At 51.9% G+C, this 25,323-nt stretch overlaps 6 protein-coding genes and 1 non-coding gene across 7 annotated transcripts; 3 read left to right on the top strand and 4 right to left on the bottom strand.

Annotated features, from left to right (window-relative positions):
* Positions 1–47: 47 nt before the first annotated feature.
* V8C40DRAFT_215149 (uncharacterized protein) lies at positions 48–897 on the top strand. The gene has a single exon (XM_083212159.1). The coding sequence runs from the start codon at positions 149–151 to the stop codon at positions 770–772; it is 624 nt and encodes a 207-aa protein (XP_083073696.1). The 5' UTR covers positions 48–148; the 3' UTR covers positions 773–897.
* Positions 898–2,392: 1,495 nt separating this feature from the next.
* On the bottom strand, positions 2,393–3,086 carry V8C40DRAFT_244182 (uncharacterized protein; the record flags this gene model as incomplete). The annotated part of the gene is given in 2 exon segments (XM_083215600.1): positions 2,393–2,428; positions 2,438–3,086. A coding segment is annotated over 1 exon segment (194 nt), but the record flags the coding sequence as incomplete, so codon positions are not given.
* V8C40DRAFT_215068 (uncharacterized protein) lies at positions 3,001–5,013 on the top strand. Its single transcript, XM_083212158.1, has 3 exons — positions 3,001–3,495; positions 3,552–3,820; positions 4,309–5,013. The coding sequence occupies exons 1-3, from the start codon at positions 3,369–3,371 to the stop codon at positions 4,855–4,857; spliced, it is 945 nt and encodes a 314-aa protein (XP_083073694.1). The 5' UTR covers positions 3,001–3,368; the 3' UTR covers positions 4,858–5,013.
* A 986-nt stretch (positions 5,014–5,999) lies between these two features.
* V8C40DRAFT_t108 lies at positions 6,000–6,080 on the bottom strand. Its single transcript has one exon. It is a non-coding gene; the product is annotated as a tRNA-Ser (tRNA).
* A 317-nt stretch (positions 6,081–6,397) lies between these two features.
* V8C40DRAFT_244174 (OSTA/TMEM184 family protein) lies at positions 6,398–9,417 on the bottom strand. The gene is made up of 4 exons (XM_083215599.1): positions 8,737–9,417; positions 8,474–8,630; positions 7,990–8,416; positions 6,398–7,885 (listed from the first exon to the last, which is right to left on the bottom strand). Exons 1-4 carry the CDS (start codon positions 8,780–8,782, stop codon positions 7,016–7,018), a joined length of 1,500 nt encoding a protein of 499 aa, XP_083073693.1. The 5' UTR covers positions 8,783–9,417; the 3' UTR covers positions 6,398–7,015.
* A 2,739-nt stretch (positions 9,418–12,156) lies between these two features.
* On the bottom strand, positions 12,157–20,868 carry V8C40DRAFT_244172 (transcription factor/nuclear export subunit protein 2-domain-containing protein). Its single transcript, XM_083215598.1, has 3 exons — positions 15,634–20,868; positions 15,490–15,575; positions 12,157–15,411 (listed from the first exon to the last, which is right to left on the bottom strand). Exons 1-3 carry the CDS (start codon positions 20,497–20,499, stop codon positions 12,906–12,908), a joined length of 7,458 nt encoding a protein of 2,485 aa, XP_083073692.1. The 5' UTR covers positions 20,500–20,868; the 3' UTR covers positions 12,157–12,905.
* Positions 20,869–21,317: 449 nt separating this feature from the next.
* Positions 21,318–23,510, top strand: V8C40DRAFT_244170 (homoserine O-acetyltransferase). Its single transcript, XM_083215597.1, has 3 exons — positions 21,318–21,616; positions 21,803–22,193; positions 22,271–23,510. Exons 1-3 carry the CDS (start codon positions 21,571–21,573, stop codon positions 23,310–23,312), a joined length of 1,479 nt encoding a protein of 492 aa, XP_083073691.1. The 5' UTR covers positions 21,318–21,570; the 3' UTR covers positions 23,313–23,510.
* The last annotated feature ends 1,813 nt before the right edge of the window (positions 23,511–25,323 follow it).

The raw sequence follows: 25,323 nt of genomic DNA, 5'->3' as shown, positions 1-25,323 counted from the left end.
GTGGACACACCTTGGAGCCTTCCCCTGATCGTCCTAGAGCCGTCTGTCTCAGGATGGATCTGATTTGAAAGACGACGGACCCAATTCAGGCGATAGTATGTTGTAGCGCTGTTTGTTATCTTCTTGGGTACACACTGGTACCTGCTTGATGGATGCCTGCGGCCGGGAATCCATCACTCGACAACATGGAAAGCCTTTCCACCTCGAACCGCGTGATCCGTCTTTCGTATCGTATATCAATCAGCGTGCTTCGTATGCAGTCCCATCCTCGATCCAGGTACTCCGTACATGCCCCGAGCGGTATAGCGCAGTCAGGCCTGTACATACGTCCGAAGCGAATGTGCGTATGCGTGCGTGTGTGAGTGGACACATGTCCATGGTGGAGATTTGGCTGGTGCATCTTGGCCACAGCTGGACATGGATCAATGGCAGTCAAAATCGTCAAGGGGGCCAGGGCAAACCAACCGCGACGTGCGCTGGGCCTCAGCGCCATTGGGCGACTGGGCCACACTCAGGCCGAGGGCGGTTACTCCGTACGAGCAGCAGCCCACACGCCGTCATCTTTGCCTCGTATTCGACGGCCACAGGTGCAGAGCAGTTTCGTATTGTCTCGTGCTGTGACCTTTTTTGCTTGCACTCTTTTCTGCTGGGCCGCGTATGGCTCCGTAGTTCGTACTGGGCTCCTGGCTTCTGTGCGGCCATCGTGACCTTTTTGTCATTCGGCGTTGCTGGTGGGAGATTTTCTGGGGTTTATGTTGAAGACACTCTGTAGGTGATGTTTGTAAATGGGAGGCGAAGAGAAAAACAAGCGGCGTGGCCTGAATTGAATTCGAGCCTAAGGGAGCTTCAATGGCACCTTCCGCTTCGCTCTCGCCACCTCGTGCTAGTGAGCTTGAGTTGGGACTTGTAGCTGTACAAAGGCGAAAGACGGGACGGACACGGCGCTGCTGACGGTACGTACCGAAAGTTGAGCGCCATCACCCATTGTTTTCCATATCTGGGCTCCGTTTTGCTGAATCTAGGTAAAAGCCAGTTGTTGGATTTGATAGTGCCAGTTCAACGATTGATAGTGGAAGGTTCAATTCGATGAGCCGGGGCAAATGCGCCGTTTCAACAGACGAAGCTGGAGCCATGTACATGTGTCAAGTAGTTTAGAGGTACACACTGAAGTCGAGGAGGGTTATCAATCCATGACAAAAGATAGCCGGCCGTACATGGGGACAGCACCCACGCTGTGAATGATATAATGATATACCGGTGATGCAACGTTTTATGCAGTCTCTTCTCTCATAGTCGCGTCATAAAACCGCAATGCAGCAGCATTAATGCATTATGCGATCCATAGTACACGGCATCCAAGACTTCCGTTCGCCTCCCCTTACACGTTACTGTAGTTGGATGTACATCTGTCTGCCACATTTCTTTCTCAGCCACAGCCGGCGTACGTTGTTGACATGGACCGGCACGAGTACATGTACAGTACACACTCAACCCGGCCGTATATACGACCGGGTTAATTAATTGAGCAAGATCGCCGCCTCGATCGCAAACGGACCACCACAACCAGCAATTCCCATCCACCTGGTTCCCAGCAACGTTCCTCGTACGAGTTCTGCCAAAACAACGCACCAGGCCCCAACCAACTGTGGCTTGCCTGCACCTGCGACTCCAGTTGTCCAGCCCATGGCCTCTAGCAGCCTCTAGCGGCCCATGGTAGCGTCCAGCAGGCCTTTAGTCCGCTGGCCAGATGCCGCCATCTGCTGCCCCGTAGGCCGTAGCGCCCCAGTGACGCCATGGGGCCAGGGGTTGCGACGGGCTAGCGCGGCGCTGCTGTTCCCTTTACGAAGTACCGGTACGGATTGGGTGTTTGGCCTCGAAAGGCAAGGAGGGAGACTTGTGAACAGCCAGATGCGGAACAAGACTTGAACAGAAGAACTCTTTATCTGGTAAGGAAATGCAGTAGTGTGCTATAAAAAATTTGAAATTTGATCAAAGAAATACTAGCACCATCCATTATCATGCACTCCGGCTCCTCTTTTTCTCTCTTCCTCCACAGCATCTGCTGCTTGTCACTCACGCCATCCATCAATCCATCCCCCCAGTCGCCCCAGTCGCCCCCCGTCACTTGTCACTGCAGCGCTCGGGCCTGATCTCCCCGGGGCCCTCCATGCTGGCTGTACAGTAGCGACTGGAAGCCTGTAAAAAAAGCGTGCAGCCTGTTCGGTACGGGACTCGTACATGTACCTCCACTTGTACTCGTACTTTGCCATCCAGCACCTTGAAATCTGCAGACCTCTTTCTTCCTCCTCTTCCTCTCACTTTCAACCTCTACTCTCTCAGTCAGCCTTCTCCCTTGCCACAACAGGCTCGACCCGGCACAATCACAATCTCAGCATCACCATCACTATCATCACCATCGCCGACGCCTCCAGCTCCATTAGTCAGAGCTAAACAGTCGCGCTGTTTTTTTGCCCGTCTGTCTCCAGCCACGCTCGGGCCGTCAGCTGTGATCATCATCTCCCAGACCGGTTTGGCAGCTCGCAACAGCCCGCAACCTTGAAAAGGCAGCCTCGGTAGCCTTAGCTCAAGATATTTTCTCATCAGTCTCCGCTTGCTGGTCGCCCATCCCATCCTCCCTTTTTCTTTTTTTTGGGTTCTATTTCTTTTGTCTCTTATTTTTTCTCTTGTTTTTTTCGGCTTTGTTCTGGAAATCTTGGGATCCTGAGACAGACAGATTTCTGTTGGGTGCTGCGAGCAGTCTTGTTTATTTTTCGTTGGTACTGCTCTAAATCTTTCGACTGCCTGCGTACGGCACTCGCCTTGGTCCTGCTTGCGTCTGGCCGCGCATTCCAGTCTGCTCCGTTACGGACTTTGGCCTCGACGATACGTCACACAGCTGTTATCGAAGCATTCCAGCCGTCGATTTCTTGGCTCATAAGCACGCCGTTGTGTCTCTGATTTCAACGAGAAATTTCCCCAGACATTAACCAAGACATCATCCACCCCATCTCGGCTGCTTCACTGCTGCTTCGAGTACGATTTCGCAATATCTTCGAGAATATCGATTCTGAACGATTCTGAAGCGTTAATCCGTTCTCCTGTCTCACCTCTTCAGACTTTGTGCTGTCTACGGTTCAACAAACACCCAGCAGAGGTGGTTATGGCTTGTTACTAAAAAGCCTCCTGGATCGACAAAAAGGCGAAGGGAACCCCTCAACAAGGGATCAAAAGACGAGTCAGCCAAACAAAAGGCACGTCACTGACGAATTTTCAAGGGAACTGCCCTTGAACACGTGCATGACTTTTTAAGTCTGCAACCTCAAGATCAACAACCATCTCCAAGACTCTTACTCTCCCAAATATCGACCATGGCCTCTTTGGCAATCACCCTGCAAAAGGGTTACATGCTTTTGCTGTTGTTGACATTTTCCACTTGGATTTCTGCCATTAGCATCAACGTTTGTTCTAATTTCAACACAGCCGAAACACCATTGAGTGAGTTTGGCACCTAGAGATTTAACCATGTAGCAACCCATCTAACTCTTAACCAGATGTCAGCATATACCAAACAAATGGCGCCTGCGGAACATTCTGTACCAAAAAGGATTACGCCTTTTCTATCACGCAACAAAATTCATGCTGGTGCTCCAACTACTACCCTGACAAGACCACACAAGTTGACGTTAAGGAATGCAATGATCCTTGCCCGGCGTGGCCTTCAGAGAACTGCGGCGGCCCTGGATTATACGGTTATATCTTGTTAAACGAAGTCGCGCCTTCGGGCACCAAGACGGCACCGCCAACATCAACTCCAACTCAGGTGAGTCAAAAACTTCTGTTTTCCTGCGATGCTGCAACTGTTGCACTTTGAACCCAACATGAATGTATGGCGCGAGAGCCGGATTACGAACTGGAGGCACAACTCTTTCTCTCTGCCTGGCCACCACTCTATGTACTGCCTCTTCTTTGTCCAAAAAACCCTTGTTGAATTGTTCTCCTGGGGAAGCCAGTGGAGTGAAATCCTTCTGGGGGATTCAGGAGAACATCGTGAAGTGACCAATAGTGTGACTAAGACTGTGGTGCAGAGCACAGCTTCAACATCCGCTACAACGGCCTCCAGCTCCACAACTACTTCCACCTCCACCTCCGCCTCCGCCTCATCCTCCTCTTCCACATCAGAGACGTCGACTACTTCCTCGAGTAGCTCATCCTCTGTATGACTTGTCTCAGATGGCGGTTTGCACCGCGGATCTCTGAATGCTAACTTGATGCGCGGTGAGAGAGCAACTCGGCTAACAAGTTTCATAGTCAACGACCGATTCGTCGTCGTTCTCCTCCTCTTCCACCACCTTCTCCACCTCCACCTCTTCCACCACGCCACCTCCAGGGCAGACGTCGGACAGCAGCTCTACCTCGCAAGACCCAACCGGAGACCGCCAAACCGGCACACCGGTGAAGCACTCTGGACTGAGTACAGGTGCCATTGCTGGCATCGCGGTTGGCGTTGTTCTTGGCACTCTCGCCGTTTGTGGCGCTGCTTTCTTCTTGTACCGACGGAGACGACAAAATCGGAACGACGAGTACCGGGATGACCCGAGCGTCAGAGGCAGCTCATCCGGCATGGTGGGATCGGTTCCCCCAGAGATGAGCGCAAACAGCGGCTCGCCGGCTTCGCCAGTTTCGGCCGTCAACAGAAACAGCACCATCCAGATCGATCCTCGAATGGACCCATTTAAGCAAGGCCTATACATCCGCGGCAGCCACGAGAGTCTCAACACGATCCGAGACGATCACGACTATTCACGACGGATTCACCCACCGGTTCTCCGGGCCACGAATCCAGACCCCGAAGATTGATAAGGCAACCGCGTGCCTTGTTTTCTCTCAACTCGTTTGTGTGCATACGTGGTTTCTTTCCTAGTCATTTGTGTTTTTTGTCTCGCGCGTTGGACAGGTTTTTTCTTTTTATTTTTCCTCTCTCTCATTTTAGAAAGATCCGAGTGTCATGATCACATATATGAAGTTTCGCCGTTCGGATTCGAATACACATGACAAAACAAAAGATTTCGGGGTCTTGTTGCCTTTCGAGATACCAGGATGGCGTTGGCAGCTGATTTTGTTTTTAAAGGCGGGAGTGGGGGAGCATGAGGCAAGGAATAGGGGTTCCGTCAAATGGGATGTTTGACGTCTCGGGAGTCGAGATGAGAAGAAACTCGATACCGCAAGACGAGATTACGACCGACGAAGGACCCCTGCAGGACTTGCATCACCACGGTAATATACTGCACGATGCACTCACAGCATATTTGGTGCTCTAGTAATAATTGCGGCTTGGATTTGGAGGGACGGCAGCCGACGTTGGCATAACTGGTGGCTTTGACATAATGGAGTACGGGCAGGGAGGCAGCTCGTGGCAACAATTGGCTGGATAGCTGTACATATTGGAACAAAGGGACATTGAGCAGATATAAAGCGTACACGGAATAGCGACGGTCCCAAGCGTGGCGGGATTCGCCCCAGCAGAACAAGTGCTGGATGAAAATATATTGGTTTTGAATTGCTGAATGTGTGCTGCGTATAGGTGACGTTGCCGACAGGTTGTTTGATGAAGAGAAATTCCTTTTCATAAATGGCTGATTTGGTGGCTTCATGGCGAATGGTTGGTTATTATTTATCTCTCGCTTCATCGACAAAAACTACTAGATTCGACATATCTAGCAATCTTGCGTATCCAAAGCATCACAAATGTGAACTTGTTTAACTCCAAGCGCGCGGTTGGATAAACTTTGAGGCGTCCGAAACCACATGGCATTGACAATTGTTGAAGAATAACAAAAATTTTAATCTTAATCAGACCCCATAACACCCCGCCAATGTCAGTCTCCCAAAAAGAAAAAGAAAAAAGAACTCAGGAAAAAGAAAAAGAAAAAGAGCTCAGGAAGAAGAAAAAGAAAAAGAACTCAGGAAAAGAAACTTTCAAAAAAAGAATTCGTTGTCCTCGACAGAGACAGGATTCGAACCTGCGAGGCCGAAACCATATGATTTCTAGTCATACCCATTAACCACTCTGGCACTCTGCCTTGTGCGGATTTGTTGAAAGCATCCATGCTAATTACTTACTATAAACTGCTGGCTTACCCTCATAAAAACCACGCTATTGTAGTTCTAGCTTGGTGTAACTGTACACCCAGTGCTATTTCCGGTTGTGGACGCTATTTATAGAGATGGACCCCTTGTTCGTTATTGCAGGACGGCGCCGCTGATGGGGCTAGATGGCGAGCGGTGCTTTATCTGAAGCAGACCGGCCCAGTTTATAAGTGTCGAATCAAGTGCAAGAAAACACAAGTCATATCCAATCATCATAATCAACATCACAAAAAAAAAAAGAGAGAGAAAGTAATCCAAAAATAATGTTTCTATTTCATCATGGCGTACTTGCCAGTAACAACTCCCCTCCTTCTTCCCACTATCACGCGATACCATTCTCTCTTGTCTTGTCCTGTCTGTCAGTCTCTCTCTGTCCCCATCTATATACACTGCCCGCTCGGTTTTTGCATGTTTCTGAGCTGAACAACTAAATGAACAATGTGTGTGAAAATGAAAAAAAAAAAAAAAAAAAAAAAAAAAAGTAAGCAAATGCAAATGGGAAAAAAGATAAAGGACCATCGAAATGATACGTCTCTCCCCTATTTGCGTTGGTGGGCTTAAACAAAAACAAAAAGCGTGACGAAATCTCGCATATACCAAAAACCAGAAATGCGTTATAAAAAATGGACAAAAACATAAAGCAAGAAGCAAAAAATAAACCCTTCAGCCACCTGTTGCGCCCTCCCTACCGTTGGTATCGTGATGTAAGACAGCCGTCATGAGTTATGAATGAGATTTTCATCCTTCCTTTGTCTATTTTGGGTTTTGATTTTGCAAAAAGGCATCTCTTTCAGATTTTCATATTTGTGTTGGATTTTTTCTTTGTTTCGTCAACCTGGGTATCCACTATTCCTTTCTTCACAGGCCCTTAAAATGGTCGTGGTGGGCGCTGTGGAGGTGACTGGTCTTGTGAGCTGTAGGGAGACTGTGCGTGCGTCGCGCCGCCATATGGAGGCGGATCGAACGAGTATTGCTGCGAGTCTGGATGATGGTAGACTGCGGGCGGTGATGGTCCCCTCAGGCCTGAGTCGGGGTTGGGTTGAGCGTTGTAAATCAGGCCAACTCTCTCATCGCCGGTTGGTGACATGATGCCGCCACTCACGCCGTGATATGCGGTTGTCGTCGGGTCTTCAAACGCGGGGTTGTATGCTCCCTGAGGCTTTGGCTCGTGGAGATTGCTCATGCTCAGGGCTTCGTCGTTGGACGTGCCAAGCTTGTAGCTGACGTCCTCCTTCCGGTTTTTGACGCCGCAGAAGAGCCAGCGCATACCTCTGCCAAAGGCCTTGACTAGATCCCACAAGTTCATGGCATCCCACAGCGCACGAAGACCGAGGAAGCCACCCCTGTTTGGCAGAGCAGGCTTCTCCAGACCAACAGTGCCTTTTGACGCATCAGGGCTTGGGTAGAAGCCCGAGGAGGCACCGCGGCGGTAGACTTGGTACGGGAAGGCCCAGATATGCAGGACGGAGAAGATGGCCATTTCAACGCAGAGCAAAAGGGCCGGGATGCCCACCTTGAGATCGGGATAGGCGAGAACGTCACCGGGCTTGACAATGTTAAGAGTCGACGTGCCGACGGAAATGGCCGAGGACTGCCAAAAGGACAAGAAGACGACGAGCTTGATGGCGAGGATCTTCAAAAAGAGACTGTGCTCAGCAAGAGGCTTCGCAAGCTGAATGTAAAACTGAATAAGGCAGTACATGGCAATGGTGACGGAAATGGCATTGATCACAAGAACCTATAATCACAACAGCCATCACATTAGCTACCTATGTCACAAAAAAGACTTGCCTAGCTTGTAGGTCATGTGTTGTGAGAGCAAAAGGTGGTTGGCTTGCTTACCCAGATGTGAGCAAAAACGGGAGAGTTGGAGCTCTCGCAGTAGCGGCCATAGTGCTCAGTGAGAACGGCGGTAATGGTCATGGCAACACGGATGAAGCAGTACTGGTAGACGCCGATCCAGATGATGTTGAACCAGGTGAGGCCGCTCTTTGGAGTGCGCCAGGGACCTCTGTCTCCGCCGCAGCACTTGGCGAACCAGTTGATGGGTAGGACCCAGCCCTGGATCGGGCGCAGGTTTCGAAAGAATTCCTTTTGCGTGTGTAGGTCGGGTGCAGAGTAGTGGCATATCAGGCCGAAAAAGGAAGCAATGGCAAAGGCCTCGTAGCAGTCTGAGATGACGGAGAAGTAGGTGGCGCGCCAGTACCATTGCAACTGCATAAACGAGGAGATGGCGTAGACGGGAATCATGAAGAGGATACGGATGATGCTGCCGACGATGGTTAGCCAGTTGATTCACGTCCTGGACCAGGTAGGGACCGCTTACTGTCGCTGTTCTTTAGGTTGTGTGTAGTGCGTAGCGTGCATGGCAATGAGGTACAAGCTCAGCACAACGGCGATGAGCGTACATCCTGCTGAGATGACGCGGGCAAGGTCGTGGAAGTTGAGAGGTCCGGCGATCTTGATTTCGGATCCCGGAGAGACTGCTAGGGCGTTAGCCTTGTATAAAGGGTCCGGGCCGTCGTCGCGGGACAAGAGCAACGGGAGACACATGACGGAGCTTTGCGCGGCCGGTAGGAAGAAACATACTCCTCATATCCTCCAACGTCGAGTTACACGTGAGATTGAACCCCATTTTGGCGGATTACAGCGTCAAGACGCAAACAGTCGGTGTTTTTGGGTTGTTTTGTGAGCCCACAGGGGGGCAATGGCCAGCTTGTTTGCCAGCAAATTGCGCGCGGTCAATTCGACGCCCTGACCAGATGGATTCGTTGGTCGCTCGCTGTCCGCAGCAGTCGTGACCTATCGAGGCGTGATTGTTCGATGCTCCTAGGTCTAGGTCTAAACAATGGTTGTGTCGTTAAAGTCGTGATGTCGTCGTCGCCAGCAAAAATCCCCTTTCCTCCCTGCGCTTCTCGATGCGCCCTCTTCCGTTTCTCGGTCGCGAGTCGGCGGAAACTCCGGAGCTGTTTTGGGTTTGATTCGATTCGGATCCAGCCTGGGTCGAGAATTCTACGGGTCCACGGGGGGTGAAGGAGAAAGGGAGGGACCTGGAGAGAGTCTTTGCGGTTTGGAATGCTGCCAGACAAGAGATGAGATGGAAGCGAGCGTCTTGTTTGTCGCGTTCCCTGGCAGCGAAGACGAAGAAAGGATGGAACGAGTGGAAGACAAGACCAAAAGGCGAAAAGGAATGAAAAAGGAATGTCGCGGTGGATAAAAGAAGAACGAGAGCGATCGCCTGGGCTAAAGAAATAAGAAAGCAGACAAAGTGCGCAGGGCAGGGATCCAGGAACGAACAAAGAGAGACGACAAAGAAAATAATGTACCGTACCCCGACAAGGGGGCGTGTACATACGACATACGACATGCTGGACGGTCATTTGTCATGGATGTCGGTACCCGTACGAGGTGCTGTGAGACGTAATGGCAGGGCGCTAAGACGGGGAGTCGGGCACACTGGAGAGCCGCTGCAGCAGCGCATCTCCAGCGGCTGTTTTAGCAGCACCACAGGCATTGATTGATTGACTGAAATGGGATTTGATTCGATAGCCAGGGCTGCTACCTCGAGAAAAATACATCCCGTTTTGGCTTCAATTTTCACATCTGGTGTTAGCCATATGAAGCTCTCATCAAAGCAAACTTGCCGATGCTCTCACAATCTTAAAAGGACAGATGTACTCGTATCATCAACCACACTCTCACCTCGCACCTCTCACACTCTCTCTCTCACACTCTCACACGACGCCGCTAATAAACCCACAACGCTGGCGATTGGTCCCGGCAGGGGGAGGCTGAGTCTCTGCTGGTTCCCGTTTCAAGCAACTCTCTCGAACCTAAAAGAGGCGCTGGCATGTGTCGGATTTCCTCTAACCGCTAAAACGCTAGCCTAGCCCAAGCATGTGCCAGTATCTGGTTTGATTCATCCAGGTCCTTTTCACGAGACGCACGACAAAAAAAAAGAGAGAAAAAGTAGCCCGCTTTGATCCACCCCCCTCCCCTCCCAAGAAGCCAAAGGCGGGCTCCCTCCCGCTCTCTCTCTCTTTCTCGTGGGACAGTAATCGCACATTTTCCGCTTGCAAAACGAGAAAAGGCCAATGAAAGGACACGGAGCCGGAGCCCGGCGTGCGGAGTACGGAATAAGACGTGCCTGTGCCTGTGAATGCCAAGAGTCCTGCAACGCGCGTCAGAGATTCACCTCATTTTGTTTGCAGTTCCATGTTCGCTTATTCAGCTTCGTATATTGGCAAACCTTATGCAAGAGAAGAGAGGCATCCTGATAGAATGAAATGGACATTCACAAATGCTGTTCAGCTTTACAGTGCATCTACGAGATACCGATCTTCGGCCTCCTCTGCAGATCACCAGCATCACGAACCCATCCGTCGGCACCTGCAATATCAACCTTGAATCCATCTGAGCATCAAACCAGCGTGTACATGTACCGGTACATCCCCCAGCAGCGCACATCATTCACTGCGCCAGCCCCTAGAAAAGAAACTGCCGCCTCTGCGCCATCCCCCGTCCACCCAAAACTCCCATTCAGGGGCTTCAATCACGAGCGGCGCCGCCTCCCGCAAGACGTCACTGTGGGCTCCCCGTACTGTAGACTGTTCTCGTACCTGTACAGCTGCAGCCACAGCTACGGCACACCCCCTCCCTAAAGCAGTAAGTGCTGCATTTCTGCAACAATCCAATCCAATCCCACTCTCCGGCGCAAATTCTTAATCTTTTCCAAGTCCATCCATGCTATATTGTAATGTATCAACTGTATAATATCGATTTCTTCCGGCTTTTTGCGGACAAGTACATAGCCTATCCCCCGGGGGTAACTGATGCCTGATGCCAATGCACTCTCCATAATCAAAACCGCCAAATTATTCTCCGCAGAAAAACGGTGCTCCTCTGGCCAGGGCCATTCGCGTGTAATCCCCGACCCCGAACTCCGGCCTCGTTTCGTCTCGTCTCTTGTCTTGATAATCATACTCATAATCTCATCAGCGAGTCCAGATTTGTCTCATCAGCAAATCCAGACGTGTATTACAACCAACAAACTAATAATACCCATCCTCTCATCGTGCTCAGCTAAGCACACAATGGAATCTCACTGCACCATCTCACTGCACCAAGATACACGTAAAACCAGCGGATATACAGCTACCCCCCCTCCCCCAAGAATCCTCCGCAGATCAAAAAGCCTGCATCTCACCATACAGACAAGTTCTCACCAGGAAAAAAAAGCCCAACTCTGCATGCATACTCGTACATGCATCTCCCCAAAAAATAAAAATAAATTGAAAAAAAAGCCCTCCCGTTCGGAAAATCGGCAATCTTGCATCTGCGCCAAGGCACGACGCCACACAATCTGACGCAACGTTCTCGCATCGCCCTTCTGCTCATTCTTCAACCACATGACGTTTTACTACCCGACCTTATTTTCTGCATCTCAAACATTCCACGCCCCAAAAAACCAGGACCATCACCAAATGATAGGCGGCAGTGCCTCTTCACCCTACAAGTAACATGCGATACTAGATAGCCCATTCCTCCGCCGATATCTGGCGTATCGCCGTCCTATCGCCTCTCCCTCTCCCCTCCAATCAGGCTGCGCAGCACAGCCGCAAGAAGAGCATCGTCACTTACCCCAATAGGAATCTCTTTCAAACCCACCTCGCAAATTGTGTCAAGCATGCCGTGGGAAAAAAAAAAAACACTGCCGGTCTGCCACTATAATAATCTGTATGGATGTGATAGGCGACGCTGTATTCTTTCTACCCCTTGTCAGGATACAGCCACAGTCGGGACATTCTTGCCGCTGTCAAAACCTTGTATTCCTTCTTCCACGTCTGCAAAAAGAAGAAATTACCATGAACAGCAATAAAGGCGATCGCGAAGCCCCCCCGCCGCGCGATTACGCGAGCTTGCTACTCACCTGCGCCCAATTGTCTGAGCCATTTTCTTCATTCATACAAGTTTATGAGTACATGAACATGCATCAATAGCAAAGATAAGGTATAGATAGTACTTGTTACATCTGGCGCTTTGCTTCTCCTAAGCCACCAGCTCTCGTAGAATATTCGTACAGCATGCCCATCCCCCTTCCTCCTCCAATTTCTCCTTATTTTACATATATCGTACATAGCTGGTATCGTAAATTATCGAAACCCCAGAAGTTATCATAATACACATCAAGCAAAGTAGCTCGCATCCAACGTTTCGTTATGTATCCTCCCTTCCGGGGCATGCTGCCCTTTTCCGTCTATGTGCCTGCACCAGAAGTGTATGGTTTGCTTGTTTTTGTTTTTGTTTTGATAGATTGGATTTAATACACTCATTTGATTCGAAATTGCGAAATCCGTCTGTCTCTTGATAGACAAGACAGACCGGTAAAAAGAGGTTAGGGTGGGGAGTAGTAGGTAGGGAGGTAAAGTAGACAATAGATATGTGAGTTGCATTATTTTTTTCGCTGAATCGATCCTTCTCGGCCGTAAATGAAGACAATAAATGAGTTAAGATAAGACATGCGTAAAAAGACACCATGCTTCGCATTTGACAATTTTGTGAAAATGTGCCGCATCGTGGCGTGAGCGCAAAGGCTCCAATCCTTGGAAAAGAAAATAATAAAAAGACATTGATTTGAATCGTTGTACCAACGCCTGACAAAGTGGCCCCTGTGATTGCCGTGCTACCTAGTCTTTTGCAAGCCAGTCGTGACTATGCATCCATATTGTTTTTTTTATATCGCTTCCAGAGACTCCGGATTACCGTCGTGCTCGCTTCTCGCGGTCGCTCGACAACGCCCCATCGGCTTCTTCTCCTCTCCTCTTGCGTCCTCGGTCATCCCTATGCTCCCTCCGCTGCTCATCCGTACGCTGTGTTCCGTCTCTCGGGTTTCCTCGGTTTGCTCTATTGCCACTCCTTTCGTCCCCGCCTCTGTTCCCGACTCCTCCTTCGCCCCTATGCCGCGACTCTCGGCCGCTACTCGGCATTGCTGCTGCATCCCGCGAGCTGCCGTCTCGGGTCGACCTGCGAGCGTCTCTATCTTCTCGAGTCCCGCCCTCAACGGCATTTGCCATGGATCGCCTCTCTCGGTGCTCGCTGTGTTCTTTGCCTTCTCTCTCGCGCTCTCGGCTGCTTCGACGAGACGACCGCTTGGAGCGATCGTTTCGGCCATCACCACGGTCTCGTCGGTTTCGTTCGTGCTCTCCACGACCTGATCCCTCTTCTCCATTCGCGCCACCGCTTCGGGCTGGTGAGTCGTGCCACTGCGCATCTGGACGATCAGGTGTGGGTGGAATCACGTCTCCTCCGGCCAGAACTTGAACGTCCGAGTGGCCGAGCATTTGCCGGGGAGGATTAACGCGAGGTCCGCTAGGTCGTCCTTCGTTTGGCATGGCGGCCTGAGCCTGCTGAAGCATGTTGTTAATGCCTGCCAACTGTCTTCTTCCACCGCCTGACCTTGAAGATCTGTCACCACTAGAAGCAGGGCCAGTTGGCACAGCAGGCTCCATTGGAAGAGATCCCGTAGAGGCTCTGGGTCCTGACCGCTCTGGATTTCCAGAAGAGTGGCGGCCATGTCCGCTTCCATGCCCGTATGGCGGAGGGCCTGGAGGCGGAGGTGGTGGAGGCGGAGCATTGGGTCCAGGGCCGCCCATTTGAGCAAGTCGATCAGGGTGAACTCCAGACTGAGCGGCCGCGTTGCTGCCTTGGGCAGGGGGTACATTCTCCTGTGCGGCACCACCAAAGTTCCTCATTCTATCAGGATGCGGTCCGGTCGGAGCGGCTGAGGGAGCTGCTGGCCCATTATTGCTGTTGGGGTTGTTGTGCTCATAGCCACCACGACGATTTCGCCCGGATGCAGGGCCTGAAGGGGGCGGCCTTTCGGGCGGCCTTTCTTGAGAAGGTGCCCGACCTGTGTCAGGGGCTCCGTATCGGCTGTCTGGCCTATTTGACATCACGGGCGGGCCCCCTTGTTGATTGTTTCTCGTAGCACCTCGTCCTCGTCCCCGCGGGCCCAGGGGAATATCCGGAGTGCTTGTGGGCACCGGGTTGAGCCGTCCATAGTTTTGATCTTGATAAGGCGGCGGCCGGTGGTCAACGTCCTGTCCCATTGATCTGTGAAAGCTTGAAGAAGATGCATCCCGCATTTTATCCATGTGGGCTCGGTCTCCATCACGCTCCATCCCCTTATTGCCGCGATAATTCTCTCCGCCGGCTGGGGAGCGATCGCGCGCATTTCTTCCAGTAGGCCGGTTATCTTGTTGGAAAGGATGCGCATGTCTATCTTCGTATGGTCCAGATGGGGGCCCATGCTCATGGCCATATCGTCCACCAGCACGTCGAGGAGATTGAGTTCTAGGCCCTCTCTCTCGTCCATCGTCCCTCACGCGCCCGTGTGCAACATTGTCATCACGGTCGTCAATCAATGCGGCCCGTTCGGGATTGATCGACTCCATCGAGTCCTGCGGCCCTGGTCGTCGGTTTCGTGCTCCACGATCCGGCTCTGGGCCTCGTCTTGTCCGATCCGCGTCATCTTGAGCAAACAGTGCCGCCCTCTGCGGATTCATCGCTGGTTCGGATGGCTCAGCCGGGCCAGAGGGAGCCGTGGGGATCTGAGCAGATGAATCGTTTAATCTATCTTGCGATCTGTTTGCCCAAGAATCTCTCGGCCAATCTCGTTCCTGTTGTCTCGAAGGTCGAGGTGGCAGGTCTGTCGGGCCAACATCTCGAGGTGCCATCTCGTTGCCACGGCGGTCCATGTATTCACGAGACCGGTCTGGCCTATCCGCTTCCATGGTTCGGGAATCACGGGGGTCCCTGGCGTCACGGTGATCTTTGCTGGCCTCCCTGGGATCACGGTTGTCCCAGTTCTCTCGTGGGTCTCTGCCATCGCGCTGCCTATGGCCATCTCTGTCTCTCATATCACGACGATCGTGCCGAGGGTTCTGAGTATACCGTTCAGGGGTGAAGTGGCTCGGTATAGGAACATCTGGCCTCGTAGGAAGGTTGTGCGCTGGCCTGTCAGGCAGCACATGAGGGCGAGTATCATTATTTCTTGGGCCAAGAGAGCCTGGACCTTGACCGCCCATCGGAGTCCCTGATCGAGGAGGTCCGGACACGTCTTCCCGAGACATGGAAACGTCCCTTTTAGGACCGGATGGCTTAGCAGGCAGAGAGTCCTTTGGCAGGGCAGAAGTGGACTGTGGTTTCCCATCTTGAACCTCTCCGTCCTCTCTTTCCGCCGTAGCCTGTCTGTTGGCTGGGGATCTGTAGGTTTGGGGTGTTAGTCGGAGAGAGATTGATTAAAGCCCTTCTGTTGGGCAGGGATATGATGTTCCAACGTACCTCGTTGGTTGTGGCTGAAAGTCCGGGGCTGAAGGTCGAAGGTTTGATGCAGCTGACTTGTCGGCTTCGGATTGAGAAGCGCCGCCCTTTTTGATATTAGTATTTGTGATTTGCACATGCAGTGCTGGCATAAAGTAAACTCACCGCATTAGGTCGAAAGGCCTGAACCATGACCCATTTGGATTTCCTTCTCTGCAGTTCCGACATGGCTCCTTGCGCAGCCACGGATAGATCGACTCGGTGGCCCTCCTCATTCCCGGCTGCTGTCTTGGATGCCGCCTCTTGTTTGGTAATCTTTTGGAGTTGCTGTGTGAATTGGGTGGCCATGAAATCAATGGCAGGGAAGTAATCCAAGACGGTCTTGAGAACAGTAAGAGCGTTTCTGATGTGCATCCATTCCGTCCCGGCCAAACAACTTTTGAGCGCTGTATTCAAGTTCTTATGCCAACGGAACAGGAGATCTTTGAACTGAGCATGCTCCATCAAAGTGTCCGGTTCCCCGTCCTCCTTGAGACTGACAGCGAATCCAAGATATGGCCGGTCACTAGGCCCTTTGGCCTCTTTATCAAATGCACCCAAGCGAGGCTGATCTTTGCTTGGCCTGCCCTTCTCGGTCGACTCATTCTTATGCCACCTGGAGAGATCTCGAAGTATCAAAGTTATGAATCGCCCGAGGTACTCTGCCTCCCTGACGGAGCTTGTGAAGATCAGAGATCGCAACCTGTTTGCGTTAAAGAGTCGGTCGTAGAGGGACATGAGCTTGAAGTTGGGCGCCCTTAGTTCGTGCAACGCAATGATGAACTTGTAGGTGTACTCTGCATCCGCCGGAGAGAGCAAGGCCCTAGGAAGGAAGCATTGCTCCAGAAGAATGTCAGAGAGGCCATCGGTCTTGATCTTGGGGTCAGGGGATATCGACTGGAACTGCTCGGTCAAGCATTCCATCCACTTGGTTTTCCGTTGGCGGTGTTCCTTGAGCTCCATAGAAAGGCTGAGCTGCTGTTTCAAGAGTTCCTGTCTCTTTTCATTCTTTCGCTCTTGGCCTCTACGAGACATGTCTGATCGGTCCCTCAGGATGGCTTGGCCTTCGCTCTCGAGCCGGTCCTTTTCTTCCTTGTACATGTCCTCGGGACAGAACAGATCACCAAGCTGCAGGGCCCAGAAGACAGCGTAGAGTTCTGGGTTAATCTTCTGCCAGACTTCTGGTCGTACAGTCTCTTTTAGAGCCTCCACAATAGGCTGCAGAGGTGAGAGGGTCAACGCCAAATCGTCGAATTTCTGCTTGTTTGTTGTATCAGCTGCGGAACGCGGGCCGGGTGAAGGGTCATCAATTCCCACCTGTTCATCGTTTGTGGAAACGGCCAGACCCGATTTGTCCTTGGACTCCTCGCCCATGGAAATATCTCCCTCCTTGTCAGTAGCTTCCTGTTGCGTTGGTTGTGCGTTCTCCTTTAAACTTTCCGCTTCCTTTTGGCCCCAAGGATATAGTTTGTGAGAAAGGCTAGACCGTCCAATCAAGAAAGCAATGCTCGTATCCAAACCATAGGAACTAAGCAGTTCATTTATGGAGGGAACAAGAGCATCAAAAGCCGATGGTTCAAGGTTGCTCCAGATGAAGTCGAGGTACTGTACTAGAATCTGATGAGAATCGTCTACCAGAGCTGATAAATACTTGATATGTGCCTCGTCTTCGGGAACCTGGTATATTGCTGACTGGCGATATTGTGCAAGGTTGAGAAGCACTCGAGCGGCAAGTTTAGAGTCGGTGAGCGCCTGTATGAGTCGTTTGGAGCTCCTAACGCTATCAAATCGTTTATCCTGGCCTCGAATCAGCGTATGGCGGCGCAGTCGGTCACCGCCAGCCATGGAGAGGATCTGGGCATCAGTAAAGTCCACTGAGTCGACGATACCACCCATGGAATTGATAAATTCTTTCAGAATGATCAGATCGGTGGAATTGCCGCGTTGAAGCTGGTCATTGACGTATTGGAGAACCGGGATAGGATTGATGGCTGAATAGCGCTTAAAGATTTTACCAGAGAATCTGGATAGCGCTTGGAGCCATTTGCTAGTCGTGAGCGCATGGTCAGCCTGAGTGCGACTTCGAGATTTGCCCAGAGAGTTCATCAAAGACCAGACGAGAACATCGTAGGAGAGGTCGGTGAAGTATTTTGCGCATTCGACAAAGCCTTCGATCAGGTTGGGGTACGACTCGAGCTGCTCAAACGCAACTCGAAAGACGACTCCAGGAGAAGAATAGCTTGTTTTGGCAAGCTGCTTGGCCATCTCGCTGATGTTGGTGAGTGATAGTCGTTTCATGGTTCCTCGTGTCTCTGCAGTGGCACGGGCAAATGCCAATCGCATAGCGGGCAGACGGGATATCTGTCCTTCGAACCATTCGGCATAAATAGAGTATCGTGTTGTCAGCGGGTACCGGCGGAGTAACTCCCAAACTGCGTTTACGACGGAGACATTGGCCTTGGTATGGCTGAGAGCAGGCACGAGAAGCCTGCGAAGGAGGTCATGCCATCGGGCATAGTTGGACTCGGAGGTATCCTCAGTCAAGCTTTTGGCTCCAATGCTGGCCAACTTGGAAAGTAGTGTTTCGTCTTTGCCAATGTTGACACCAGATATGTTGAGGAACGTATTACACAGCGTGAAGATGTCGTCCACAGTTTGACAGACTGGGATGTTGTCGGCCCATTCATCCCAGTAGAATCGGTAATTTTGACTCTCGCTTGTGTCCCATTTATCGGGAAATGGCCAACGCCAGATTTTCTTGACGGGCAGCCTGACGAGCCGAACACTCCCCTTTGCAACGCCGGTCTGATCCGCCGAGAATATCTCCTTGGTTGGGCAGTCGGCTCCACCAGAGGGTTTTGGGCGGCTGTCGTTGAAGACTTTTTCCATGGAGACGTGTAACACGCGGTGAATTCGTGATAGGACTTCGGGAAATACCTCTGGAATCCATGGGAACTTTCCAAGAATGAATAATGATTCTGGGATGGCTCCAATTGTCAAGAGTTGGATAAGTAGCCTCACTTTTTGCTCTAATGGCTCCGGAAGATTCTTTTTGTCCTCAGTGGCTTCAGTAGTAGATTGCTTCTGCTCAGGCTCATTCTTTTTCAGGGGCTCTCGTCTGGGAGCATTAGATTGCATAGGGTTATCGTCGTCGCCCTGGGGGAGAACGCCAGCCATAAGCAGAGCGTTCATAGGACCGCCACGCGACGCCTTCTCCTCCTCTTCAATTAATTTTGTTTGCTCTTCGCGAACACGCTCCATATTGTCGTCAGGGGGTGAGAGATGAGGATAGAGGTCAGTGAGCGAAATGAAGCCAACTTTGATGAGGAGGGCCGCCAAATAGAGCAAGTTGGCAGGGAGTACGTCGGTCTTGTCCCTCAGCTCGCTGTTGTAGAAGAGCAGTTTGAATCCCAGGAGCTGCGCAGCAACCTTATTGCCTGGCGGTGGGAGGGTATTCGTTTGTTCCATCCATTGCTGTTCAATATCGGCCGCCGATTCACTGGCGTTGCCGTTTGTGAGCTTGGGTCGGTAGGATGCCAAGTTGGATGTTCCCCGCCCGCCAAGTTCAAAAAACGCTGCCAAATGGACTTCGCGTGCTCGAGCCCAGAATTCAGTATCTCGGGCCAGTCTCAGCTGTGCATTAGTTTCCTCATCCTCTTCGGTTGTATTCCAGTGAGGATAATCTGGCTGAGCCCAAGTCGGTAGGCCGCCGGTATAAACCATAGAACTGAGTACAAGGTGGGAGCGTGGCCACCAAGAACTAATTCGCAGAAACTTGACAAAGAACTTGAACTGCTTAATTAGAACGGCGGCAGCAACGTCGAGAGTGACGTCAAGTACTCGGCCAACGTCCAAGTCGAAAGTTCCAATCAAAGCCTTGACCCTCTCAAACGTTTGTTCTGCAAGCTCGGGTGAGGGCGATGGTATGCTGCTAGTTGTGAAGAGCTCAGTGACGAGCTTCGAGTATCCCTCCGTCTCCTCCCGCAAGAGATTGTAGTTTGCCTGTCGATAGAGCAGGTTTGTCGCCTGCCTTACACCTAATCTAGCAAAGGTATCCCTGATAAGGCCAAGCTGCTGAAGCAAGGGGGCATCAAGCACCTGTCGCATAAGCGCGGGAGAGACTTCGGTGGCGATGAGAAAATCACGAAGAGCCGGACGATATAACTCGGGCTCATTGTCCATAACAATGGCCAGCGAGTCGAGGAGTAGCGTATGGGGGGCCACGTAGGAATCCTTAATACCGTCTGTCGTTTCATCTCCCAGAATCTCCTTGACGCATCTTCCGGCGTCAGTGGCCTCCAGCCGATTGTCGACAACAGCGTGAATGAATTCTTGGAACAAGCTGGATAGCTCTGTGATGTCTACATCTTCTCGCGACTGGATGCCATGTTGCACAATCTCCTCCCGCCCACGCTCTGTCCACGATCGGATCTTTTCCTCTGTGAGATTATCATAGTGATAATTCGATCCAGCTGGAGGGCCGCTTTCCGATGTAGGTTCAGGCGGAGGGATGTTGGTCGGCGGAGGTGAGGCAGGCGGAGGTCGTGAGAAGGCAGGCGGCGGAGGAGGAGGAGGTCTGGACGCTGGAGGGGGGTTAGATGCTCTCGGAGCTGCTGGAGATGGCTGCGGTGCCTGCTGAGAGGAGGATGAGCTGGGCCTTCGCGATGCGGGAGGCTGATTCTGGTTTTGGCCTTGATTTTGATTCTGGTTCTGCCCTTGGCCCTGATTCTGATTCTGATTCTGATTTTGATTCTGGTGCTGGTTCTGCTGATAGTTGTTGTGAGGACCACGATTGTTGTGACCACGCGACGGGTTCCGTTGATTGGCACCCCGATGCGCTCCCCGGCCTCGGCCTCGGCCTTGGCCCTGGTTCATGTGGTTCATGGTGTCGTCTCGTTCGTGAAGCGCAATAGCGGCGTCGCTTGGATTGTGTGGCGATGGTCTGCCTCCTTCGCCTGATGATCGATCGAGCCGCTTGCGCTTCTGCGGCATGACGCTCGAAGATGCTGCGAGGGATCGGCGCGTGCTATACCATTAGCGGCAGATTCATGGGACCATCTGCAGGCAATTTCGAATGTTGGTTTGAGGGGAGAAGAAGCGAAAACGCGGCGGGATGAGCGAAGCTGCGAAGGTTCGGGGCCTGGGCGGTAGCTGGTTGTGATAAAATGTTGAAAAAAGAGTGAAGGCTACGGCAGGCAAACGAAAGGGAAACAAAAAAAAATCCCAAGAGTAAACGGAGAGGCTCGAGCACAATTCGGGCAGGGCAAGTCGAATCGCGCTGAGATTCCGCAGAGCTGAACAAGGCCTTTCACAGCCCACGTCCTGAGGCAGGTTTTGATGCTGAAAAGCTGCACGTCGTTCCAAAATCCAGGTTTGAAGAGGTTCCGCGCGAAGTCGTGAAGCTGCGCTCCCAGCAGCGGTGCACGGACCACGGCAGCCTTGCGACCAGAAATTCGGGTACAAGCATAGACAAGCGAAGGTCAGAAAAAGCAAGACAGAGGACAACTTTGAACAGCCACGATCTGCTACTGGAGCTATATATTCTCTAGTATTTACTACTATATATCTATCTTTCTCTAGTAATTGCTACGATACTTATGAAATTCGGGTGCTGACTGAACAGGTATTCCTCTACAAAAGCACTATTGAATAAGCTGATTGGGTGCACTTCTTCATTTTGCTGTCTTGCTTTTTCTGTCCTCCGTTTGAGCACCAAGTAGCTCACGTGATGCTACATTAGCACGGCTTACCTAACGAGTCGGTATAGTAATCTGACCTCCAACAAAGAGCCGGGGGTTGGAATTGCGCCACGGCTCTTTGAAATTCTCATCCTCCACAAATTCACTTGGCACATGTTATATTTGCTCTGATTCACTCTTCAGCTACTGCGGTTGGATACATCACGAAGCGTTTTGACTGTTGTCGTTCGGTTGTCGCTCAATCTTTGATCTGGGTTCAGGTCCCGGGTATCCTACTAAGCGTTTGCATGGTCTGCGCTGCACTCCGAGAACGGAGCAGAGTCATTACCTAGTAGTTACCTATCACCTGCAGTTGGTTGTCAAGATGAGTGAGACAAAAGGTGTCAATGGTGATGCCAAAATGAAATACGGTCAGTACAGCATATCCTTTCTATATACACCCAGACACTACATACTTCTTTGGCCCTCAATTTACTTCTTTTCTGCTTCCCCCCTCCTGGCGATCCTTGGCCGAGTGGTCATGCCGGTCGTCAGTTTTGAGTTACGAAATTTGATGTAAGATTTTATGACAAGAGTGGTGGCTGAATACCTGCAAGAAAGAACCCAGTCGCAGCCTGAGAACCCCTTTGCGGCTCTCATCCCCGACCAGCAAATAGCCATTGTTCCGGAATTTACACTCGAATCTGGAGTCACGCTATACAATGTTCCCGTTGCATACACCACCCGCGGCCGGCTCTCGCCATCTGGTGACAACGCCATGGTGATTTGCCATGCCCTAACCGGCAGTGCTGATGTGAGCGACTGGTGGGGTCCCCTGCTTGGTGGTCCAGGTAGGGCTTTCGATACCTCGAGGTTCTTCATCGTGTGCATGAACAGCTTGGGTAGCCCCTACGGCACAGCAAGCCCCGTCACGGCCAAGGATGGCGACCCCAAGAATGATCGCTATGGGCCCGAGTTTCCTCTCACGACAATTCGAGATGACGTGAAGTAAGACGCCCCTTTTGTTGTTTTTTTATTGCCTCCAACCCCAGTCAACACGGCACAGAGGGCTAACCTGGAATCAGCCTACACAAACTCATTCTCGATGACCTGGGCGTGAAGCAAGTGGCTGCTGTCATCGGGGGTTCGCTCGGGGGCATGTTCGTGTTGGAGTGGGCATATTTTGGAAAGGACTACGTTCGCTGCGTTGTGCCCATTGCCACGTCTAGCCGGCACAGTGCATGGGGCATTAGTTGGGGAGAAGCTCAACGCCAGAGCATCTACGCCGACCCAAAGTATGATGACGGCTATTACCCGTTTGACGATCCGCCTGTGACCGGGCTAGGTGCGGCTCGGATGTCTGCCCTACTCACCTATCGCAGTCGCAACTCGTTCGAGTCCCGGTTTGGCCGGAACATTCCCGACCCTTCAAAGGTTCAGACGATTCGAGAACGGCCACGTCCCAGCACCCCATCGGAAGCTCATTTCCACATTCACAACGACGGGCACAACGTCAAGCGCACATCAGTCTCACGCAAGAATAGCCACAATGGGTCCGGAACCAGCAGCCCGGGCTCGCGATCAGCCGAAAATGCTGACCCGCAGTTTCACGGCCCTGGAAATGACCAAGAAGAAGAGAGCCTGACTGGAGGAGACAAGATGCCCACGTCGACGTACTTTTCGGCGCAGTCGTATCTGCGCTACCAGGGGAAGAAGTTCGTCAAGCGCTTTGATAGCAACTGCTACATTGCCATGACGCGGAAGCTTGACACGCATGATGTGTCTAGGGACCGGGCGGCAACGATCGCCGAGGCGCTCGCGCTAATTGAACAGCCATTGCTTGTACTTGGCATTGAGAGCGACGGGCTGTTTACGTTTGCCGAGCAGGAGGAGATTGCGCAGCACGTAAAGAATGCACGACTCGAGCGGATCGACAGCTCCGAGGGGCATGACGCCTTCTTGCTGCAGTTTGAGCAGGTCAACCGCTACGTGCTGGGATTCCTGAAGGAGATTCTACCCGATATCATGTCAGTCGAGGGTGGCGCCCTAGAGGAAGTCGGCGTGGGCCAGCTGACGAAGTCGAGCACGTTCGGCGAAGCTGAGGTGGATGATATTACTGCATGGTAACGATGCATCTTGTTAGTCTACGACCTGGTATTCGGGTTCGACATGGTAGTGACATTTGGTACTGGATACAGAACTTGGCATCATCTCAGAACTGCAAGGTACATACTTGCTGTAGATATCTTGGCACGTTGCTAGTATAGATAGCGGCCCATCAAAGAGCCACGGGTAAAATATTGGATAATACTACGATTACGAGTACAACATGTACATACTGTTGTGTAGTTCTAGGTCCTGAAACACGATAAGATGTTGGGGATGCAGGGCCAATATACGGCAAGGGATCCCGTCACATGTGCGAGTGTATGGCTCTCGAGACGGAAGAAGGCCCTCGGAGGATTTTTGGCACCCGGACAAGGGGAGCAACGAATTATTGAATGTCGGTTAATCTGCTCCGTAACGCTGCGACGCTGATTTACCACATGGACGGGTTTCGCTCCGAGTGAGGAGTAAAAATGGACGAAAGCATTGATGGCGTTTGGACCAGGGGGGCTACTGTAGGATCCGGATCCTCAGTCTAGCTTCAACCTCTGGCTTTCGACACGGCCCTATTAGGTGAGCTACAGACAGTGGGCCGAGCTGCCGTCGCTACCTGCGTCTGTGTCTGTGCTCTGCTCTGAATTCAGCATCAAAAGGCGATGACTGCATAATCCGAGCATGCCTGTATGTACTGACCGGGGGGGATGGATGACCCAGTCTGTTGCGTCCCCAGACGGCTGAAGTCGTATTTGCGAGCATGCTGCTGGGCGGAGCTGAACGGAAGGAATACCATCGAGTTCCCACAATCGTCTGGCTCGACACTGGAAGCTTCAGGCAAGGCTTGCGGCGCTTGACTCTGGAACGCGCGAGAGCCGCACGAAACAATCTAGATGCCTTTGCGCTGTGTGGATTCTACCAATCAGCGATAACGGCGATGAGTTGACGGCAATTTTGCCTTTTTCCCGCCCCCCTTCTAGCAACTTGGGAGATGCTTGACACTTCGCAGACAGCAAAATAGAATTGGAATTCCGTCTGATTGTTACAAAAGAGTCAAAGCTTCCTCTCCCCATCGGTTTTATCCCCGCTAGCACATGATTATTGAACAGGGCGTGCCATGCGTCCCCCGTCGCTCTTCTTCCCGCAGGACCGGACAGCTGAAGCAACACGAGCAAGATCGGGACTGGGAGCCCCCTGATGCAATGCAGGTCTCCATTGGGGATGGCACAGCAAGTGTCCAGGACCTGATCAAGGTGCTGACAGCTAGCTATGCGACGACGAGACGGAACCCCAGATCAGTTGTATGCACCGGCCGGAGCACGATGCGATGCGATGCGATGCGATGCAAAAGCCCTGGTGCGTGACCTGAACCTGGCGTGCTAGCCATGTGTTTTTTTTCGTCGAATCGCGATTCCGCTCCCCACGCAGCATCTCGCTTCGAAGTTCTGGCGGCATGCATCCAGCCTGACGAGATTCACAAGCCACAGCTCGCTCCCACGTGGGGTGCAACGGCGAAATGCCTCTGGTGAGCAGCTGGGAGAACCGACGGCCAGCCAAGCGGGCGTAGGGCGTGGCTAGCAAGGGGCGATCCTTGCTGGCGTCAGATGTAGAGTGCATGAACCTATCAGGGCAGCAGTTCTGCAGCAACGAGGCCAGCCTGATTGAGGCTGGTTTGCTGATTCGACGATAACGTTACCGGCAGCGCGACCTACCTACTTTGGTACCGTACGAGTACAGTATGGTGCCTGTATGTAATGATGATTGATCCGTTGTATTGTATTGATTGTACATGTTACGAGTGATACTGTGCTGTGCATGCATGGGCATATCCAGGACTTCGTGCTACCGGGAGACGGGCGCTGGAACTCATGCCGCATCCGGCTCTCCGTGCGAGAATTTAGGATCCTTCAATTAATCCATGGATGTCGCTCCGGATCGGCGGAGCAGCGCTGCTGAGGCGTTGACGAGTTCGTTCTGGCGGTGTATGGGCTTGTCGTCTCTCTGTCGCCGCTCCTCTCATGGGTTCAAGGTTATGCGA

The sequence above is a fragment of the Trichoderma camerunense genome (assembly GCF_050948025.1).
Source record: "Trichoderma camerunense strain CBS 138272 chromosome Unknown V8C40scaffold_8, whole genome shotgun sequence".
Taxonomy (NCBI): domain Eukaryota; kingdom Fungi; phylum Ascomycota; class Sordariomycetes; order Hypocreales; family Hypocreaceae; genus Trichoderma; species Trichoderma camerunense.
The sequence above is the reverse complement of the archived record's forward strand: the minus strand, read 5'-3'. Positions and strand labels throughout refer to the sequence as shown.